Source organism: Myotis lucifugus, unplaced genomic scaffold (assembly GCF_000147115.1).
Source record: "Myotis lucifugus unplaced genomic scaffold, Myoluc2.0 scaffold_73, whole genome shotgun sequence".
Taxonomy (NCBI): Eukaryota; Metazoa; Chordata; class Mammalia; order Chiroptera; family Vespertilionidae; genus Myotis; species Myotis lucifugus.
Window position 1 is genome coordinate 3,176,588 of NW_005871121.1, and position 17,844 is coordinate 3,194,431.

Below are 17,844 nucleotides of genomic sequence, written 5' to 3' on the forward strand. Positions count from 1 at the left end.
GGCTAAGTCCATTTCCTACATCTCTAACATCTAGAAAACTTTGCTCCCCTTAAACTTAAGGACATCTGAACGGCTTAACACCAAGTCTTTAACAGGGAACCTGATAGTAGTAATCCCAATTTCTAAGTCAGATAGAAACTGTAATCCAATTTCTAAAGTACATAATGTGTTTACCACAGCTTTCTGTAAATTGATCTGTCCTTATTGCTTAAATATATATAACTAATGGAATTTCTGTGTCTCTTAAAAATTTCGAATGTATTACTAATCTAAGAAATTTTCATTATTTGCATGACACCTAAAAATTAAGGCTAAAAGTTTTAACTGGAAAGCATGGCTTTGATGTGATGGAAGGAAAAAAATGTTAAATGAATAGTAAACCAGTAAGCTGGAACTGGTCATTGGTGGTGGATTGTGAGAAGAGCTGGACACTGCCTAACTTCTCCTTCCTTGGTACCCCTAAAACATCAGAGGGTACTTCTGGCCTCGATTTTCTTGGTTTTGGATTTGTTTATTTATTTGTGATAAAAACCGTTTCTATCTAAATAAGACATAGATCAAGAATCCTGTCCTGGGATGTGGGAAAGGCCCCCACATCTGTTCCTGTCAGGCCCCCATCAGGGGACTTGGATGATATTCCTATTATCTGCTCAAGAGCCCAAGGCTGTAAAAATACTTATTCACTGAAAAGATGTAAATGTAAATGTTTATTTAATGTTTATAAGCATCTCTGTTGTTTACTGGGAACTTTGATTTTCTATGTGATATTCTGTGCTGGGTTGGGATTTTGGAATTCTGGGATAATTTAAAAGATATTTTGTGGCTTTTCTAATAACATTTAAGGATGGGGCTCACAGTTCCTCAAGGCAAAGACTTAATGGGCCCTTCCCCCTGCCTGTGAAGAAAGACAATGGGCCTTGAAATCTGTAAAGATAGGCAAGAATGAAGCTGGTCAGGCCCCACCCCCTATCATTCCTGACTTTCTTGCTGCAAGAATTGTCTCTTTTCTTGAGAGAGCTCCAGAGGGCGCATGAGGACATTTGGCTGCGCCTCGGCGCCACCCAGGAGACTGGCCCAACCCCAACTCCTCATCAGCACAGACCAGGAGATTGGGTCTACATCAAAAAGCACCACCTGGAGCCTCGATGGAAAGGTCGCTACACCCAACTCCGTGGTGCTGACGACCCCCACCGCTCTCAAGATAGACGGCGTCGCAACCTGGGTCCATCACATCCACGTCTGGTCAGCAGCAAGCTACAGCGTGATCGACCTGCCTGATGCTGGTAACATTGAATAGACTTAGATAATGCCTGCATCTTCATGGACATGGCTCCAAAGAGACAAGGACAATTTATAGGATCACATGTTTAGTAGCAGAAGATATGGCTGCCTAAAGCGGCCATGATGCCTATATTATGTTTCATTATATTGATGTGTTATATTGACCTTTAGTTTTCTTGCAGGTTTGAATGTATGTTGGCTGTCCTGGAAGGGTACTATGTGGGGGGAACCCCAAAAAGTAAAGGGTGCCTAGCTGCCAAGAGGGCAGGTGCCCACCTGGGCAGGGAACGGTGCCCATCAGGTTTTGGTCTCTGTTGAGAGACAGCTAACAGTTGGCAGCCTGTGTACTGCTTGCAGGCCTTTATCACCATGCCCATGTCAGGGGTAGTAAAGCTGGAAAAAGGCCTGTTTAGAATAGAAGGTCTAAGGCATGGTTATGCATAGAAAGAAAGTTTAATGCCAACAATTAATGTTTTGTTAAAAGGAATTGGCAAGGAAAGTCAGAAAATCTTAGAGTAGATCAGTATGTCTTTCTTCTTATGTAATTCCTCCGAAATTTGGCAATGCTAACATGGCAATACATTTCTTTGCATAGATTCAATAAGACCGGTTCCTAATAGTGGTTTTATTAATGGAAAACTTTGACTGGAGTATCATGTTTTAAAGAGCCCTGTCTGAGCTCTAAAGACTTGAAGCCAGTAAGAATGCCACGAAGAAAGCCTGGTATCCTGCTTGGAAGCCCTGAAGATGGCTGGCGCTGGAGTGTCAGGCTGATGCCCTACCATCACTGGCGGTTGGTAAGAGTAGAAGGGGAGCAGTAAGGATGCCTCTGCGTCCCTGCGGAACCCCCACACACTCTGGGCCGCAACAAGTAGGAGGGCTACTGAGATGGGCCTTAAAGCCTGGAGCGTGGGCTCAGGTGGAGTTGCTACAGGTGAGGGATTCACCTAACTCAGCAGATACTGCAGGCGGGCCTGATGGCAGCTGGGTGGCGTGGCTTCCTGGGCCTACGGGGCATATTAAGATTCAACCATGAGATTCCAGCAAAGGTAGTCAGTTACCATTCTTGTTGTGTTTATGCAAACATCAGGACAGTAGATAAATTAATCTTAATTTGGCTTTTTGATAGCCATGGAGGAATTTTAAGAAGAAAAATCCTATTTCAATAGAAGTTGTTAAAGCTAAAATGGTTTCTTTCCCTTCCACCAGACCATTTGTTAAGATATGCCCAGTTCGGGCCTCTAGCAATGGTGGAATAGAAATGCAGTCCGTCTCATGATTGAGCCAGAAGTTCCAAGACAAAGGGGGAATGAAAGGGAGAGGGCTATGCCCTCCATCTTGCCTGTATCTTCCATGTTGCGGCCACGTGTGGCCTTCTTCCTGGAAGCCCAGGCCTCTGCTGGCCACACCCGGGATTTTAAACTAACCAATGACAATCAAGGGAAGTGCGTGCCATAGATATGACCACATCCTGTGTAACAAGACCCGGCTTGCGCCTGGCCAATCGGCAGAGCACAGTCCTTTCTCCTCCCCTTACTCCAACCCCCCCTATATAACCGGTCTCTAGGCAGGGTTCTCTCTCTCAGCCACTCGGTTTGCCGTGGTGTCGGTGAGTCTGGTTGATGGGGAGCACAAGCTAGCTTGAAATACAGATTCTTATGCTTTTGCATCGGATTGGCTGGCTCCCTGATGTGGTTTCTTGGGAATCTTGAAATCTGGGCATAACATTTTGGGGCTCACCCGGGGTTCCCAGGACCATGTAGGGATCCTCAATCCGTAGAATCTGCGTAGCCTCGGCAAGTGTCTGTGTTGTGTATTCTGTCCTGTGTGAGCTCACTTCTGGAATCGGTGCTTGAGGGGTCCAGGCGGACGCGCCGTGTACGACCACAGGCCGGGGAGAGTTAGAAGACGTTCTGCTCCCCACGAGGAATGTGTATTCTCCTCACGGATATGAGAGATGTGTATTCCTCTCATGAGAGATGTGTATTCCTCTCGCGGATTTGAGACGGGTTTGGCTTAATGCCATTGTCTAGTTGCTTCCATAGAGCTGGAAGGCTGTTCTTTGGGCCCTGTTTGTCTGTGCCTGTTTCTCTGTTTTCTGTGGACTTACTGGACGGATGTTATGGGACAGACTCAGACTGCTCCTTTGGGTATTGTGATTGATCAGTTCAAGGAGATTGCGGGAGGCTTTAGAGCTCCCTCAGGAATTGGGAAGTTGTTAGGAATTGAATGGATTGTTTAAACTCTGAATGAATGTCTGGTGAAAGTATGTGAGTGTAAAGGCAGGGGAGGGGTCCCCGCCCGCCCGCGCACCTCCCAGGCAGGGAAGGTGAGCAGGGATCACTGTGCCTCGGGCCGCAGGAGAGGAAAGATGCACCTGGATGCGGAGGCTGAGGCCGGCGCACCAAGGCTGCTTGCTGTGCAGTAGGGGCGGGCGCCCGGGGGCAGGTGTGCAGGAGCGCAGTGCGCGGTGAGCGCAGCCCTCGCCCCAGAGCCCAGCCGCACCACAGGCCCAGGAGGCTTGGCTGCAGCAACGGTGGTGGCGGTGGCGGCGGCGGCTGCGGGCCGGCATTGACCCCGGGCTTGTGGCGAGTGAGTGGAGCCGGGTGGAGCGTGGGGGGCAGGGCCAGCGCGTTGCTCACGGGAGGCGGGAGCAGCGAGGCCCCTGGGGCGTTGGGTCCGGGGGGAGGTCGCCCCAGCTAGATCATAGAAGTTAAATGTAAAAGTTTTAAAATGCATCCGGGATTTCTGTGCACGTGTAAAGGGGAAAGGCCAGTTTAAAAACGAGTGCACATAGTTTTGAGCTGAACCTGACCTTTTGCTGTGTACAGAATAAAAACCCGAGACTGTTTTGGCCTTAAAAAGTGGCGGAGAAAATTTCCCGCCCTGAGGCAAGTACCACCAGGAAGTTGATAGTCAAATTTACATGTGAATAGCTATGGGGTTTACTACTTGATTTTCCCAGCAGAAAAATTGTGACCATTTTGAAATTTAGCAGCTATGCCAGGCTTATTGGCTGGAAACTTAAAACTTTTATTTTTTAAGCTAATCTCTTTAAAAGGAACTGGTAGCAGTAATCCAATTTCTAAAGTAAAGTACAATTATTTCAGGTAGAAACTAATTTCATCTGATCTTAGAGAGAGTCTTTTGTTTGTAATAAATACCGTTTCTATCTAAATAAGACATAGGTCAAGAATCCTGTCCTGGGATGTGGGAAAGGCCCCCACATCTGTTCCTGTCAGGCCCCCATCAGGGGACTTGGATGATGTTCCTGTTATCAGCTCAAGAGCCCAAGACTGTAAAAATACTTGTTCACTGAAAAGGTGTAAGTGTAAATGTTTATTTGATGTTTGTAAGCATCTCTGTTTGTTTGCTGGGATTTGCTATGTGATATTCTGTGCTGGGTTGGGATTTTGGAATTCTGGAGTAAACTTAAAAGGTATTTGTACATTTAAGGATGGGGCTCACAGTTCCTCAAGGCAAAGATTTAATGGTCCCTTCCCCCTGCCTGTGAAGGAAGACAATGGGCCTTGGAATCTGTAAAGATAGGCAGGAATGAAGCTGGTCAAATGTACTGAAAGGGTTTGGTCCTAGCGCACTCCCTTGATCATGTTTGGCAGGCCCCACCCCCTATCATTCCTGACTTTCTTGCTGCAAGAATTGTCTCTTTTCTTGAGAGGGCTCCAGAGGGCACACGAGGACATTTGGCTGCGCCTCGGCGCCACCCAGGTAAAAGGCACCACCTGGAGCCTCGATGGAAAGGTCCCTACACCCTACTCCGTGGTGCTGACGACCCCCACCGCTCTCAAAATAGATAGACGGCGTCGCAACCTGGGTCACACCCACGTCCGGTCAACGGACCCATCCATGATCCGGAAAGTCTTCGTCACCAAATGGAGCATCGATCGAGATCAACGCAACCTGCTATGGCGTGCTGGACCTGCCTGATGCTGGTAACATTGCTCGCGACTCAGATGATGCCTGCATCTTCATGAACATGGCTCCAAAGAGACAAGGACAAATTATAGGAAGGCCAAGAATAGACTTTAGTAGAATTTGGCTGGCTAAAGCGGCCATGATGCCAATATCATGTTTCATTGTATTGATATGTTATATTGACCTCTAATTCTCTTGCAGGTTTGAATGTATGTTGGCTGTCCTGGAAGGGAACTATGTGGGGTGACCCCCAAAAGTAAAGGATGGCCAGCTGCCAAGAGGACAGGTGCCCAAATGGGCAGGAACGGTGCCCATCAGGTTTTGGTCTCTGTTGAAAGACAGCTAACAGTTGGCAGCCCGTAATACTGTCTTGCAGGCCTTTGTGACCATGCCCATGTCAAGGGTAGTAAGCTGGAAAAGGCCTGTTTAAAATAGAAGGTCTGAGGTATGGTTATGCATAGAAAGAAAATTTAATGCCAACAATTACTGTTTTATTAAAAGGAATTGACAAGAAAAGTCAGAAAATCTTAGAGTAGATCAGTATATTTTTCTTCTTGTGTAATTCCTCTGAAATTTGGCAATGCTAACATGGCAATACATTTCTTTGCATGGATTCAATAAGACCGGTTCCTAATAATGGTTTTATTAACGGAAAACTTTGACTGAAGTATCATGTTTTAAAGAGCCCTGTCTGAGCTCTAAAGACTTGAAGCCAGTAAGAATGCCACGAAGAAATCCTGGTATCCTGCTTGGAAGCCCTGAAGATGGCTGGCGCTGGAGTGTCAGGCCGATGCCCTACCATCACTGGCGGTTGGTAAGAGTAGAAGGGGAGCAGTAGGAATGCCTCTGCGTCCCTGCGGAACCCCCACACACTCTGGGCCGCAACAAGTAGAAGGGCTACTGAGATGGGCCTTAAAACCTGGAGCGTGGGCTCAGGTGGAGTTGCTACAGGTGAGGAATTCACCTAACTCAGCAGATACTGCAGGCGGGCCTGATGGCAGCTGGGTGGCGTGGCTTCCTGGCCCTACGGGGCACATTAAGATTCAACCATGAGATTCCAGCAAAGGTAGTCAGTTACCATTCTTGTTGTGTTTATGCAAACATCAGGACAGTAGATAAATTAATCTTAATTTGGCTTTTTGATAGCCATGGAGAAATTTTAAGAAGAAAAATCCTATTTCAATCTTTCCCCTCCACCAGACCATTTGTTAAAATATGCCCAGTACGGGCCTCTAGCAACGGTGGAATCAGTCCGTCTCATGATTGAGCCGGAAGTTCCAAGACAAAGGGGGGAATGAAAGGGCGAGGGCTAGGTTGCCCCAGGGTAGGGGCTACGTCCTACTCTGCTAGCCACACCCAGGCGGCAGAGCACAGTTCTTTCTCCTCCCCTTACTCCAACCCCCCCCCCTATATAACCGGTCCTGAGACGCGGTTGGCGCGCTCAGCCACTTGGTTTGCCTTGGTGTCGAGCCTGGTGGATGGGGAGCCCAAGTTAACTTGAAATACAGATTCTTATGCTTTTGCATCGAATTGCTGGCTCCCTGTTGGTTTCTTGGGGATCCTGAAATCTGGGCACAACAATTATCATAACAATGGATCTGGGGCTTGGTTGGAGATACTGTCCTTTATCCAGGGCTCTTACCTTGATGTCTATGGCAGCAGTTCTCAACCTGGGGGTCGAACGACCCTTTCACAGGGGTCGCCTAAGACCATCGGAAAACACATATATAATTACATATTGTTTTTGTGATTAATCACTATGTTTTAATTATGTTCAATTTGTAACAATGAAATTGGGGGTCACCACTACATGAGGAACTGTATTAAAAGCTCACGGCATTAGGAAGGTTGAAAACCACTGGTCTATGGGAAGGCAGCAGAGGGAGGTGTGTGAATCAGGCATATGGATAAACGTGGGAACACACACGGAGACAGAGGTGCCCATGCACATACCCAGCAGTGACTTTTATGTGACTTTTTTCCAAATCGTCTTGGTGAAAACAATATTTTTATGTCTATGATGGCTGCTCCTGTAGACAAGCATCATACATGCATCACTTCGCCAGGATCTGTCAGCACAGCTTTCCACTAGCAGGGATTTTTAAGTACGTGCCCTGCCATTATGATGAGAGCATCTGTCTTTGTTTGCTTCGGGATTGGCTTGAGTTAGAGAAGGTCAAAGAAATCAGAAAGAAGAGACAGAAAGTATCTGTTGGCTTTGCTTTTCACTGTGTGAGATAGAATACCAACGACCGGTGCTTTTTGTATAACAACGCTCTTGCCAGGGGAAGAGCATGAAGCCAAAAATGCAGATGTAGCAGCTCATAGCTGGTTGCAAGGATATGTTAGTGTAGGTCTTTTCAAGAAGAGAAGGTGGGAGTTGAAAAGGCAAGATTTTACCAGAATTTGGTCTGCCCTGAAGCAGCAGCCTGGTATTAAAGTAGGAACAACAAAACTGGTAAAAATTGTGTATCTTAAAAATGGTCAAGTTAGTGTGCGGTTTGAGTTAAAGGAGGCAGGTTAAAGAAGTGCCTCTAAAAAATGAAATCACTCTATGATGGTTGACTTTTTAAAAATAATATTTTGAGGCATGAGATGGGAGATGTGCAGGAGGCAGCTGATCGATGTTTCTCTCTCATCGATGTTTCTAACTCTCTATCTCTCTCCCTTCCTCTCTAATCCAACATCTTTGAAATGCTGGAAAGTCTCTTCTACAAACCAAACTCCTAGGGCACCTTGTGAATAGATAGAACACCTATGCCACTTGGCAACACTGTTTTGCAGCGGTTCTCAACCTGTGGGTCGCGACCCCTTTGGCAGTCGAACGACCCTTTCACAAGGGTCGCCTAAGACCATCCTGCATATCAGATATTTACATTACGATTCATAACAGTAGCAACATTACAGTTATGAAGTAGAAACGAAAATAATTTTATGGCCAGCACCGGTTTGGCTCAGTGGATAGAGCGTCGGCCTGCGGACTGAGGGATCCCGGGTTCGATTCCGGTCAAGGGCATGTACCTTGGTTGCGGGCACATCCCCAGTGGGGGGTGTGCAGGAGGCAGCTGATCGATGTTTCTCTCTCATCGATGTTTCTAACTCTCTATTCCTCTCCCTTCCTCTCTGTAAAAAATCAATAAAATATATTTTTTTAAAAAAAAGAAAATAATTTTATGGTTGGGTCACAACATGAGGAACTGTATTTAAAGGGCCAGAAGGTTGAGAACCACTGGTTTAGAGGGTATACTAGTATCTTTATGCAGAAAGCTCCACAACCTACAGCAAGGTGAACTTCGTTAATGCCAGGGCCTTGAATCATTGATTTCTCATAAAGTTTCCTCAAGAAATGAAAGCAGAACATGAATTTGTACAAATCTGTGATACAGAAATAGGCCGAACATGAAACTCCACCTAACTCCAAAGTGCTTCTGCTCAGACAACCTGAAAATTGAAACATGTTTCTTCATCCTCCTTTTGCTGACATCAACAGCATCTCCTCAGTGAAGATGAAACTCGGTGATGCAAAGCCAGTGGAAATTAAAGGGCAGGAATCTAATTCAGATCATGTTGGACTGTCTTGGTGTTCCCTTGTCACTAGCCCACTGTGCCATCTGTGAACACGAGGTGATACCGTTTGCTGCAACATGCTGCTGTGAACCCGTCTTTTCAGCATGTGTTATCTTTAAAACAGAAAGTCCGCAGGAAAGTGCATGTGCTTCGAGGCCAAAGACCCCTCGGGAAGTTCAGCTTCTCATTCCAGCCAAGAGAGAGATGTCTTCTTACGGCCATTATTTTTTAACAAAACCAAAGTATATTTTTAAATTTTAATTGTACACTTTGGATTCTTTTCTTCTTCCTATTTTTTTTAGACCATTGCCTGAAATTAATTTTGCAGGGAAAAGGCACAATTCTTTATAGAAAGTATTTTGATCCAGTGCAACAAAATGAGTTGTGGACATAATTTTGCTTCTAATCTTATGTAGCTATCTCTGTGAAGAAAAGCTCTAGATTCCTAAAGCTTCTGTGATGCCCAAAAGGTTAAGAACAATCACATGAAATTATAAATACCTTGAGTGAGGACCATCTCTGTAACCTGCCACCTGCCCACTGCATCTGGAAGAGTGACTGACTGCTCTTAATACCCAGGTGTTGCTCATGTTAGTCATGGTTTTTTTTACTTCCTAAAATATATTGACCAAAGAGTCAATATTCTAAATAAACAGTTATACCCATTGATTTCAACTTTAAAACTGAGTGTAAATCTTTTTTTTTAAATAAATATATTTTTATTGACTTCAGAGAGGAAGGGAGAGGGAGAGAGATAGAAACAACAATGATGAGAGAGAATCACTGATGGGCTGCCTCCTGCACACCAACACTGGGGATTGAGCCTGAAACCCAGGCATGTGCCCTTGACCAGAATCAAACCTGGGACCCTTCAGTCACCAGGCCAACACTCTATCCATTGAGCCAAACAGACTAAGGCCTGTGTGTAAATCTTTATTCCTTATCAAGGGAAGGATGTAATCTTTTTTATTAAAAATCTTATACATTGAAGAAGGAAGATCTGACTGGAAGGATGGAAAACAAAAATGTATTTCCTTTGGTTGATATCACAAAATCGTCGGGGAAGAATATGTTTCTGGTACTGAATTTCCATACTGGATTCATCAAAGTCAAAGTCTTTAACAATGAATGTAAATATCAGTGTTGATATTGTTATGGGGCAGATTATGTCCCTTGGAAATTTGTATATTGAAGTCCTACCCATAATCCTTCAGAATGTGACCTTATTTGGAGACAGGGTCTTTAAAGACATAATTACATTAAAATAAGCTCATTAGGGTGGGCCCTAATCCAATATGACTGGTGTCCTTATAAGAGGAGGAAATTTGGACCCAGACAGGGACAGGTGGGAGACACAGGGAGAAGAGAGCCATCTACACACCGAGGAGAGAGGCCTGGAGCAGGTCCTTCCTTTAAGGCCCTCAGAAGAAACCAATCCTGCCTAGACCTGGACCTTGGACTCTAGCCTTCAGAACTGTGAGACAATACATTTCTGCTATTAAGCCACCAGTCTGAGATACTTTATATGGCAGCCTTTGGAAGTGAATACAGGTACACAGAATAAATCCCAGGGAACTCCAGGCAAAGGCAGTGAATCCAGGCTCGGGGACCCTGGGGGAAACACTGAGCCTGGTCACAGAAGCAGACAGGATAACTGCTCTCTCTGGGCACAGCCTAGGGAAAGGACTTAACATAGACTGGCAACTCTGAGGCTCCAAGTTTTAAGTACCTTTGTCATACATTAAATCTATTAGAGAATGTGATGCTTCTGGTGTAGGAATCAACACTTAGGAGCTCTTTGGTTATTGTATCACAAAGAAAGTTTAGAGCAGGGGTCCTCAAACTACGGCCAGCGGGCCACATGCGGCCCGCCGAAAAACATTTATCCGGCCCGCCGGTGTTTTTGCCGCTGCCTGTCCTGCTTAGCAGCCGACTTGTCCCAGGCCCGCAGTGCGCATGTGTGGAATGTCTGAGGGACAGTGAACTGGCCCCCTGTTTAAAAAGTTTGAGGACCTCTGGTTTAGAGTGTAAAATTTCAATATTAGGGGTCATATAAGGGCCGATTCAAAAGGAAATCCTTGCTTGCTGGGCCACAGCTGCAATGGACTTGGCTGACCTGCTTCTCTGGCCTCTTTCAGGCATCTTATCAGTTGCTTTTCTCCACCTTCATCCCCACCCACAGAGGATGTCGGTGTTCCCTGGCTCCTCTCCCTTTACATGCTCTCCCTGGTTTCACCCGCTCTCGTGGTTTCAAATACCATCTACATGGGCTCGGAATCCTGGTGTCCTTCAGACTTGAGCTTCCATCCTGGCTCTGCCTGTTATTATTGCCCAGCAGGTTATTTCGGAAAAGTTGCTCAGTCTTCCTGAGGTGTGAATTTATTTAGGTAATAATATCTAAAGAAATACTATCCAGGTGAAAACAGCATCAGCATCACAGGGAGATATAGAGATTCAGTGAGAAATCGCCTGTAAGGTCTTAGCACAGTCTGGGCCCTGAACAATAAATGAGAGCTAAAATTAAAATAACAACAGTACAACAAACCAATATATGATACTAGTGACCCATCACTCGAAATCGCGAGAGACCTGGGACCCCTTTCTCCCCGCCCACCCCCCCGCACTCCCCTCTTGTGCCATGGGACCACCCTGAGTCGTGCCCTGTGTGGCCGGCGCACCACGGGAGGGGCCCAAGTCCTGGAGTGCTGCCCCGATGCCCTGCCTCCGGGTTGCTCGGAGCAGCCGCCAGGCCCCGCCCCCACAGTGCAGATGCGGGGCCGTAGAAACCCCAGTAGAAGCTGCACAAAGCAGACACTGGGACCCCAGTACCCCCATGGGCCACAGGAATCCCGGCAGAGTGGCCACCAGCCTCGCCCCCACTGCCCCGCCCCTACTCTGTGTGACGGCGTTATGGTGTGGGGGTTAATTTGCATATTACTTCTTTATTATATAGGATGTGAAGAACTGCTAAAATTACACCTACAGATGAGGAAACTAAGGCACAGAGAAATTATGTAACTTGCCCAAGCTCACACCATCAGCAAAGGGTGGACCTGGAAATCAAACTCAGGTAGTTTGGCTCCAGAGACCATCTTATCAAACTGTTAGGTGTACCATGTCTTTCTGACTATTACTTCTCATTATTAATGACACAGCCTTACTCTCTCCCTTGAGCCTCCAAATCATATGACTTAAGACAAACAAATAAACAAAAAAACTGTGGCCCTAGCTGGTTTGCTCAGTGGATAGAGCATCGGCCCTTGGACGGAAGGGTCCCAGGTTTGATTCCAGAAAAGGACACGTACCTCAGTTGCAGGCTCAATCCCTGGCCCCAGATCGGGGCGCATTTGGGAAGCAACCGGTTGATGTGTCTCATTCACATCAATGTTTCTCTCTGTGTGTGTGTCTCCTCCTTCCTTCCACTCTCTCTAAAAATCAATGGAAAAATATCCTCAGGGGAGGATTTAAAAACCCCCAACAATTGTGAATACTCCACAGGCGCATCAGATACAACATGCTCAAACGAGTCCCCCAACCCTGCTCTCCACCCCAGGCTCCTTTCTCAGGTGAGAATGATGACACCCAAGAAACCTGGGGTCTCGGTAGGTTGCTTGCCTTCCCTTAAAAGTAAAGAACAGTTACAAATACATTGTACTTAATATATTATTCCTAAAAATGAAATATTAAAGCCAGTTTTAGCTATTATTATTTTTTAAATTTTTAAAAATTATATTTTTATTGATTTCAGAGAGGAAGGGAAAAGGAGAGAGAGTTAGAAACATCAATGATGAGAGAGAATCATTGATCAGCTGCCTCTGCACACTCCACACTGGGAATCTGAGCCTGCAACCTGGGCATATGCCCTGACTGGGAATTGAACTGTGACCTCCTAGGTTCATAGGTCGACACTCAACCACTGAGCCATACCAGCTGGGCATTTTTTAAATTTTTATGAGTTTATTTAAGCTAAACTGACAACAACCAGCAAGAGCTCAACTATCCCTTTAAAGCCACATGAAACTCTAAATCATCTAATAGAGAAAAAACTGAAAAGTAGTAAAGTCTTTAAATAAATAATGATCATTGTGTAAAGCTCACCTTTTTAATAACAAGCACTGTGCTATGTAATTTTGTTTATTTTCTCTAATCTCCTCAAGAGTTGGCCGTCCACAGTTGAAGAAACAAACCCAGAGAGATAAGTAACTAGTCCAAAGTCAACAACTTTGCAAATGGCTGAACTGGATTGGCTTGTTCTTTCCCTATATTCTATCACTAAGAAATAGTCTTCCCATGAAAAAGTACTAGAATTTTATTTAAAATATACTCCTTATAAAAGAGTTTTCTGCCAAAACTTTATGAGGCTCTATGGCTGTATGAAAACAATAACATTCAGTGGATAAGTGAATTTGTAGCTTCTAGTGATTGATATACTTTAAAAATATACTGAAAAAACAATAATGAAAATTGAATGCCACATAAGAAATACATAGGCAGAAAAAATAAAACATTTTTTTAAAACTAGGTCTTTTGTTTCCTGTTTAATATTATGATCTGTTGATATCTGCAAAGATATATCTTAATTTTTAGAACTGGCCACAATCTCCTAAAAATAGAATTTAGGTATAAATTAGAAACAAAACAAGATTTACTCTTAAGAAAAAAATCTTGGCAAGAAAAAAAAGAATACCCTTAACAAACTATGAAAACGAAAAGTCAACTTTATTATTTAAGAACCAAGTTCTTAAAATGAAATGCAACTTTTACCTATGGATGAGCAATAATTACCAAATATAACACCAAGTGTTGGTAAAGAAACTGTCTCTCATATTCACTATTACAACAACTTTTAAAAAAGATAATTTTTCAATGTCTATCTAAATTGAAATATATATTCCCTTTGCTTTATTTATTTATTTATTTTATTGGTTTCGGAGAGGAAGGGAGAAGGAGAGAGAGATAGAAACATCAATGATGAGAGAGAATCTTTGATCGGCTGCCTCCTGCACGCCCCTTACTGGGAATTGAGCCTGCAACCCAGGCATATGCCCTTGGCCGGAATCGAACCTGGGACCCTTCAGTCTAAAGGCCAATGCTTTATCCACTGAGCCAAGCCTGCTAGGGCTCCCTTTGCTTTAGCAATTCTATTTCATCCTGGCAATATATATGTGCTAACGACCACATTATAGAGGAGAAAAATCTCCAGAAAATGAAATGTGCATTAATAAGAACTTTCTTAAAGATTTTGTCATGTAGAACTATAGTGGCGTACAATGTAATCACTACACAATACATTGATATGGACAGACACTCAACATATATTGTTCTGTGGGAAGTGCATGTATAGACAGTTATAGGCACTGTAGCCCAATTGGTGTTACATATATTGTTAAATGAGGTGGCTATTAGACTGATGTAGCTCTGATGCCATGGCAGCCCATATAGGCAAACCAGAATCTAAGCCTCAGAGTTACAAAATTCAAATGCTAAGGACAACCAATCACAGACGGGAAGGTTTCAAGCTACAGCCAATCCAATACTTTGTTTTCTTTACTTTCCCACTTTCTCTACATAAGTCTGGCTGTTACTGGTAGGATGCTTCCAACCACTTCTGATTTGATGCTGCTCAGTTTTAATCAATTTTTGCTCAAATAAACTCTTTAATATGCCTCATTTTATCTCTTATATATATTTTTTATTGATTTCAGAGAGAGGAAGGGAGAGGGAGAGGGAGAGAGAGATATAAACATCAATGATGAGAGAGAACCATTGATCAGCTGCCTCCTGCACAAGCCCCACAGGGGATCAAGCCTGCAACCCAGGCATGTGCCCTGATCAGGAATCGAACCATGACCTCCTGGTTCATAAGTCGATGCTCAACCACTGAGCCACACCGGCCAGGCTGCCTCAATTAATCTTTTAACAATATTCACACATATCTGCTTCCACATTTCCTAGGACATTTCTGGATTTATATACAATAAGTTATAGCCAGGAGGAATCACTAGCAGAGGGAGGAGAGAAGAGGACATTAGTTTTCCACTGTGTAGTTGTGTATTGTTTACCACGAGTAGCAATGACTTTATAAGAATACTAAAGGCCCAGTGCATGAAATTGGTGCACAGGTAGGGTCCCTAGGCCTGTCCGGTGATCAGGGCTGATGGGGGTCTTCCAGCTGTTGGCCAGGGTCTTCCTTCATTCCATGCTGTCCCCTGGTGGTCATCACCCAGCATAGCGAGCGATAGAATGCCCAGTCTCACAGTCGAACTCCCAAGGGGACACTTTGCATATTAGCCTTTTATATACACTGAGTGGCCAGATTATTATGACCACCTGACGTTTGTAGGCAAATTAGCTATAATTTCGCACTGAAATTGCTAGAGGGCCAGACCATTATAAATAGGGAAGCAGGTTGTTTACCACAACAGTTACCCAAGCACAGGAACACAAGGATTGGACAGTTGAGCATTGGAAAAAAGTCATGTGGTCCAATGAATCATGTTTCCAGTTGCATCATGCAGATGGCAGAGTGAGAATTTGGTGGAAACAGCATGAAAGCATGCACCCCACAGCATGAGTACAACCCTTCAAGATGGTGGGGGCAGTGTTATGGTTTGGGGCATGTTTTCCTGACATGATATGGGCCTTTTAATTCATGTGGAACAACATCTGAATAGCACAACATACCTAAGTATTGTTGCTGATCAAGTTCATCCTATCATGTTGATGGCGTATCCCAATGGAGATGGCTTCTTCCAACAAGACAATGAGCCATGCCACGGTGCTCATATTGTGCAGGAGTGGTTTCAAGAACATGAAACCACTGGATTCATGAGGGAGACTTTACCTTGTTTAGGTGGTCCCCACAATCACCAGATCTCAATCCAATTGAGCATTTGTGGGACGAAGTTAAAAAGCCATCAGGCAGCTGGTTCCACAACCATCAAATTTCACAGAACTGGACAGTGCTATTCATCAGGCATGGTGTCCAATTCCTCGCATCACTTTTCAACATCTCGTGGAGTCAATGCCAAGAAGAATCACAGCAGTATTGAAGGCAAAAGGCGGCCCAATGAAGTACTGATGGGGTAGTCATAATAATCTGGCCACTCAGTGTATATAGATAGTTTAAACATAAAGAAATATGTTCTGGCCCTCACCAGTTTGGCTCAGCGGATAGAGCATCAGCCTGGGGACCAAAGGGTCCCAGGTTCGATTCTGGTCAGGGGCACATGCCTGGGTTGCAGGCTCCTCTCCAGTTCGGGTCCTCATCTGGGTTTGTACAGGAGACAACCAATTGATGTGTTTCTCTCATATTGATATTTCTCTCTGTCTTTCCCTCTCTCTTCAACTCTTTCTAAAAATCAATGGAAAATATCCTCAGGTGAGGATTAACAATGAAAAAATAGAAAGAAAGAAAGAAAGAAAGAAAGAAAGAAAGAAAGAAAGAAAGAAAGAAAGAAAGAAAGAAAGAAAGAAAGAAAGAAAGAAAGAAAGGAAGGAAGAAAGGAAGGAAGGAAGGAAGGAAGGAAGAAAGAAAGGAAGGAAGAAAGAAAAAGAAGAAAATAATTATGTTCTGTAACAAATAAAACATTTTCCTTGTTCCTCACAGAAAATGTAGGATCGTAGTGACTCTCACTGTACCCTAACCTGAGAGAGCAGAGCAGATTAATGGGTTTGGCACATCCCAACAGTACCACTGCTTTGTGGCTTCATAGTTGGGGTTCTAAAAGGAAGTCTGAGGCCAGGGGAATGGAAGGTGTAGGGAAAAGTAAGAGTTCTGAGATATTCTACATTAAGAGTATAGCAGCCAGAGAGTGAGAGAAAGAAACAGCACAGTTAGCCTGTGGATCAGCTCTGGAAAAAAAAAAAAAAAAAAAAAAAAAACATACAAAAAAACTGGTCACATTTCTTTACATCTGTTGGAATTTAGAATTCATTTCCAGTGGCTATGTCCATGATTACCCAAAGGAGAGAATAGCCAGACACCATAGAACCCCGAGTCTCTGCTTCTTATCTTCTACACTAATAAAAGAGAAACATGGTAATTAGCGTACGACCGCTACCCTTCCCATTGGCTAATCAGCATATCCTTATGCAAATTAACTGTCAGCCAAGATGGCGGCCGGCAGCCATGCACTGAAGCGAACATGAGGCTTGCTTGCTCCAGTGACGGCAGACTCCAACGTTCCCTGCCTGCTGCTGCCGGCCTCTTAGCTGCAACTCTAAGCAACTATGTACTATGTTGCAAATAAGAAGCTAAACAAAACCCCAGAAACCGGCTTTCATTCAGCCAGGTTCAGCCAGCCAGACCACAACATTGTATCGATGTTTTCAGCAGCCAGGCCTCAGAGCTAAAGCTGGCCCAGAATAAAAAAAAAAAGAAAAAAAAGAAAAAAAAAGCGTGGTTGGAAGCTTTAGTCACCCGCCAATGGAAAACAGCCTTCAGCCCCTCACCCAGACTGGCCAGGCACCCCAGTGGGGACCCCCACCCTGATCAAGGCCACCCTGATCAAGGACACCCTTCAGCCCCCACCCGTGCACCAGGCCCCCGTGCACCAGGCCTCTATTCTATATAGTAAAAGGGCAATATGCCTCCCAGCACCGGGATCAGCGGAGCAGCGAGGCTCCCAGCACCGGGATCAGCGTGACAGGGGGCAGCGCCCAAACCCCCTGATCGGCCTGTGGCTCTGTGTGTGACAGGGGGCGGGGCCACAACCTCCCTATCTGCCTTGCTCTGTTCGTGACAGGGGAAGGCGCCCCAACCCCCTGATCAGCCCTGCTCTGTGCCTGATAGGGGGGAGCTCCCCAATCCCCTGATTGCCCTGTGGCTCTGTGTTTGACAGGGTGCGGCGCACCAACCCCTTGATCGGCCCTGCTCTGTGTGTGACAGAGTAGAGCCATAACCTCTACATCGGCCCTGCCCCGAGTGTGACAGGGTGTAGCGCCCCAACCCCCTGATCCACCCTGCTCTGTGTGTGACAGGGGGCGGTGCCCCAACTCCCCTATTGGCCCTACTCTGTGCGTGACAGGGGGGAGCTCCTCAACCCCCCTGATGGGCTC

At 45.1% G+C, this 17,844-nt stretch overlaps 1 protein-coding gene across 1 annotated transcript in view; it reads right to left on the reverse strand.

Moving 5' to 3' along the window:
• Positions 1-17,844, reverse strand: part of SPAM1 (sperm adhesion molecule 1) — a 73,155-nt gene that overhangs the window by 34,781 nt on the left and 20,530 nt on the right. The window contains exon 4 of the mRNA XM_006090510.2: positions 3,787-3,980. Within this exon, the coding sequence (XP_006090572.2) occupies positions 3,787-3,980 (194 nt within the window). The remainder of the gene's footprint in view (positions 1-3,786; positions 3,981-17,844) is intronic.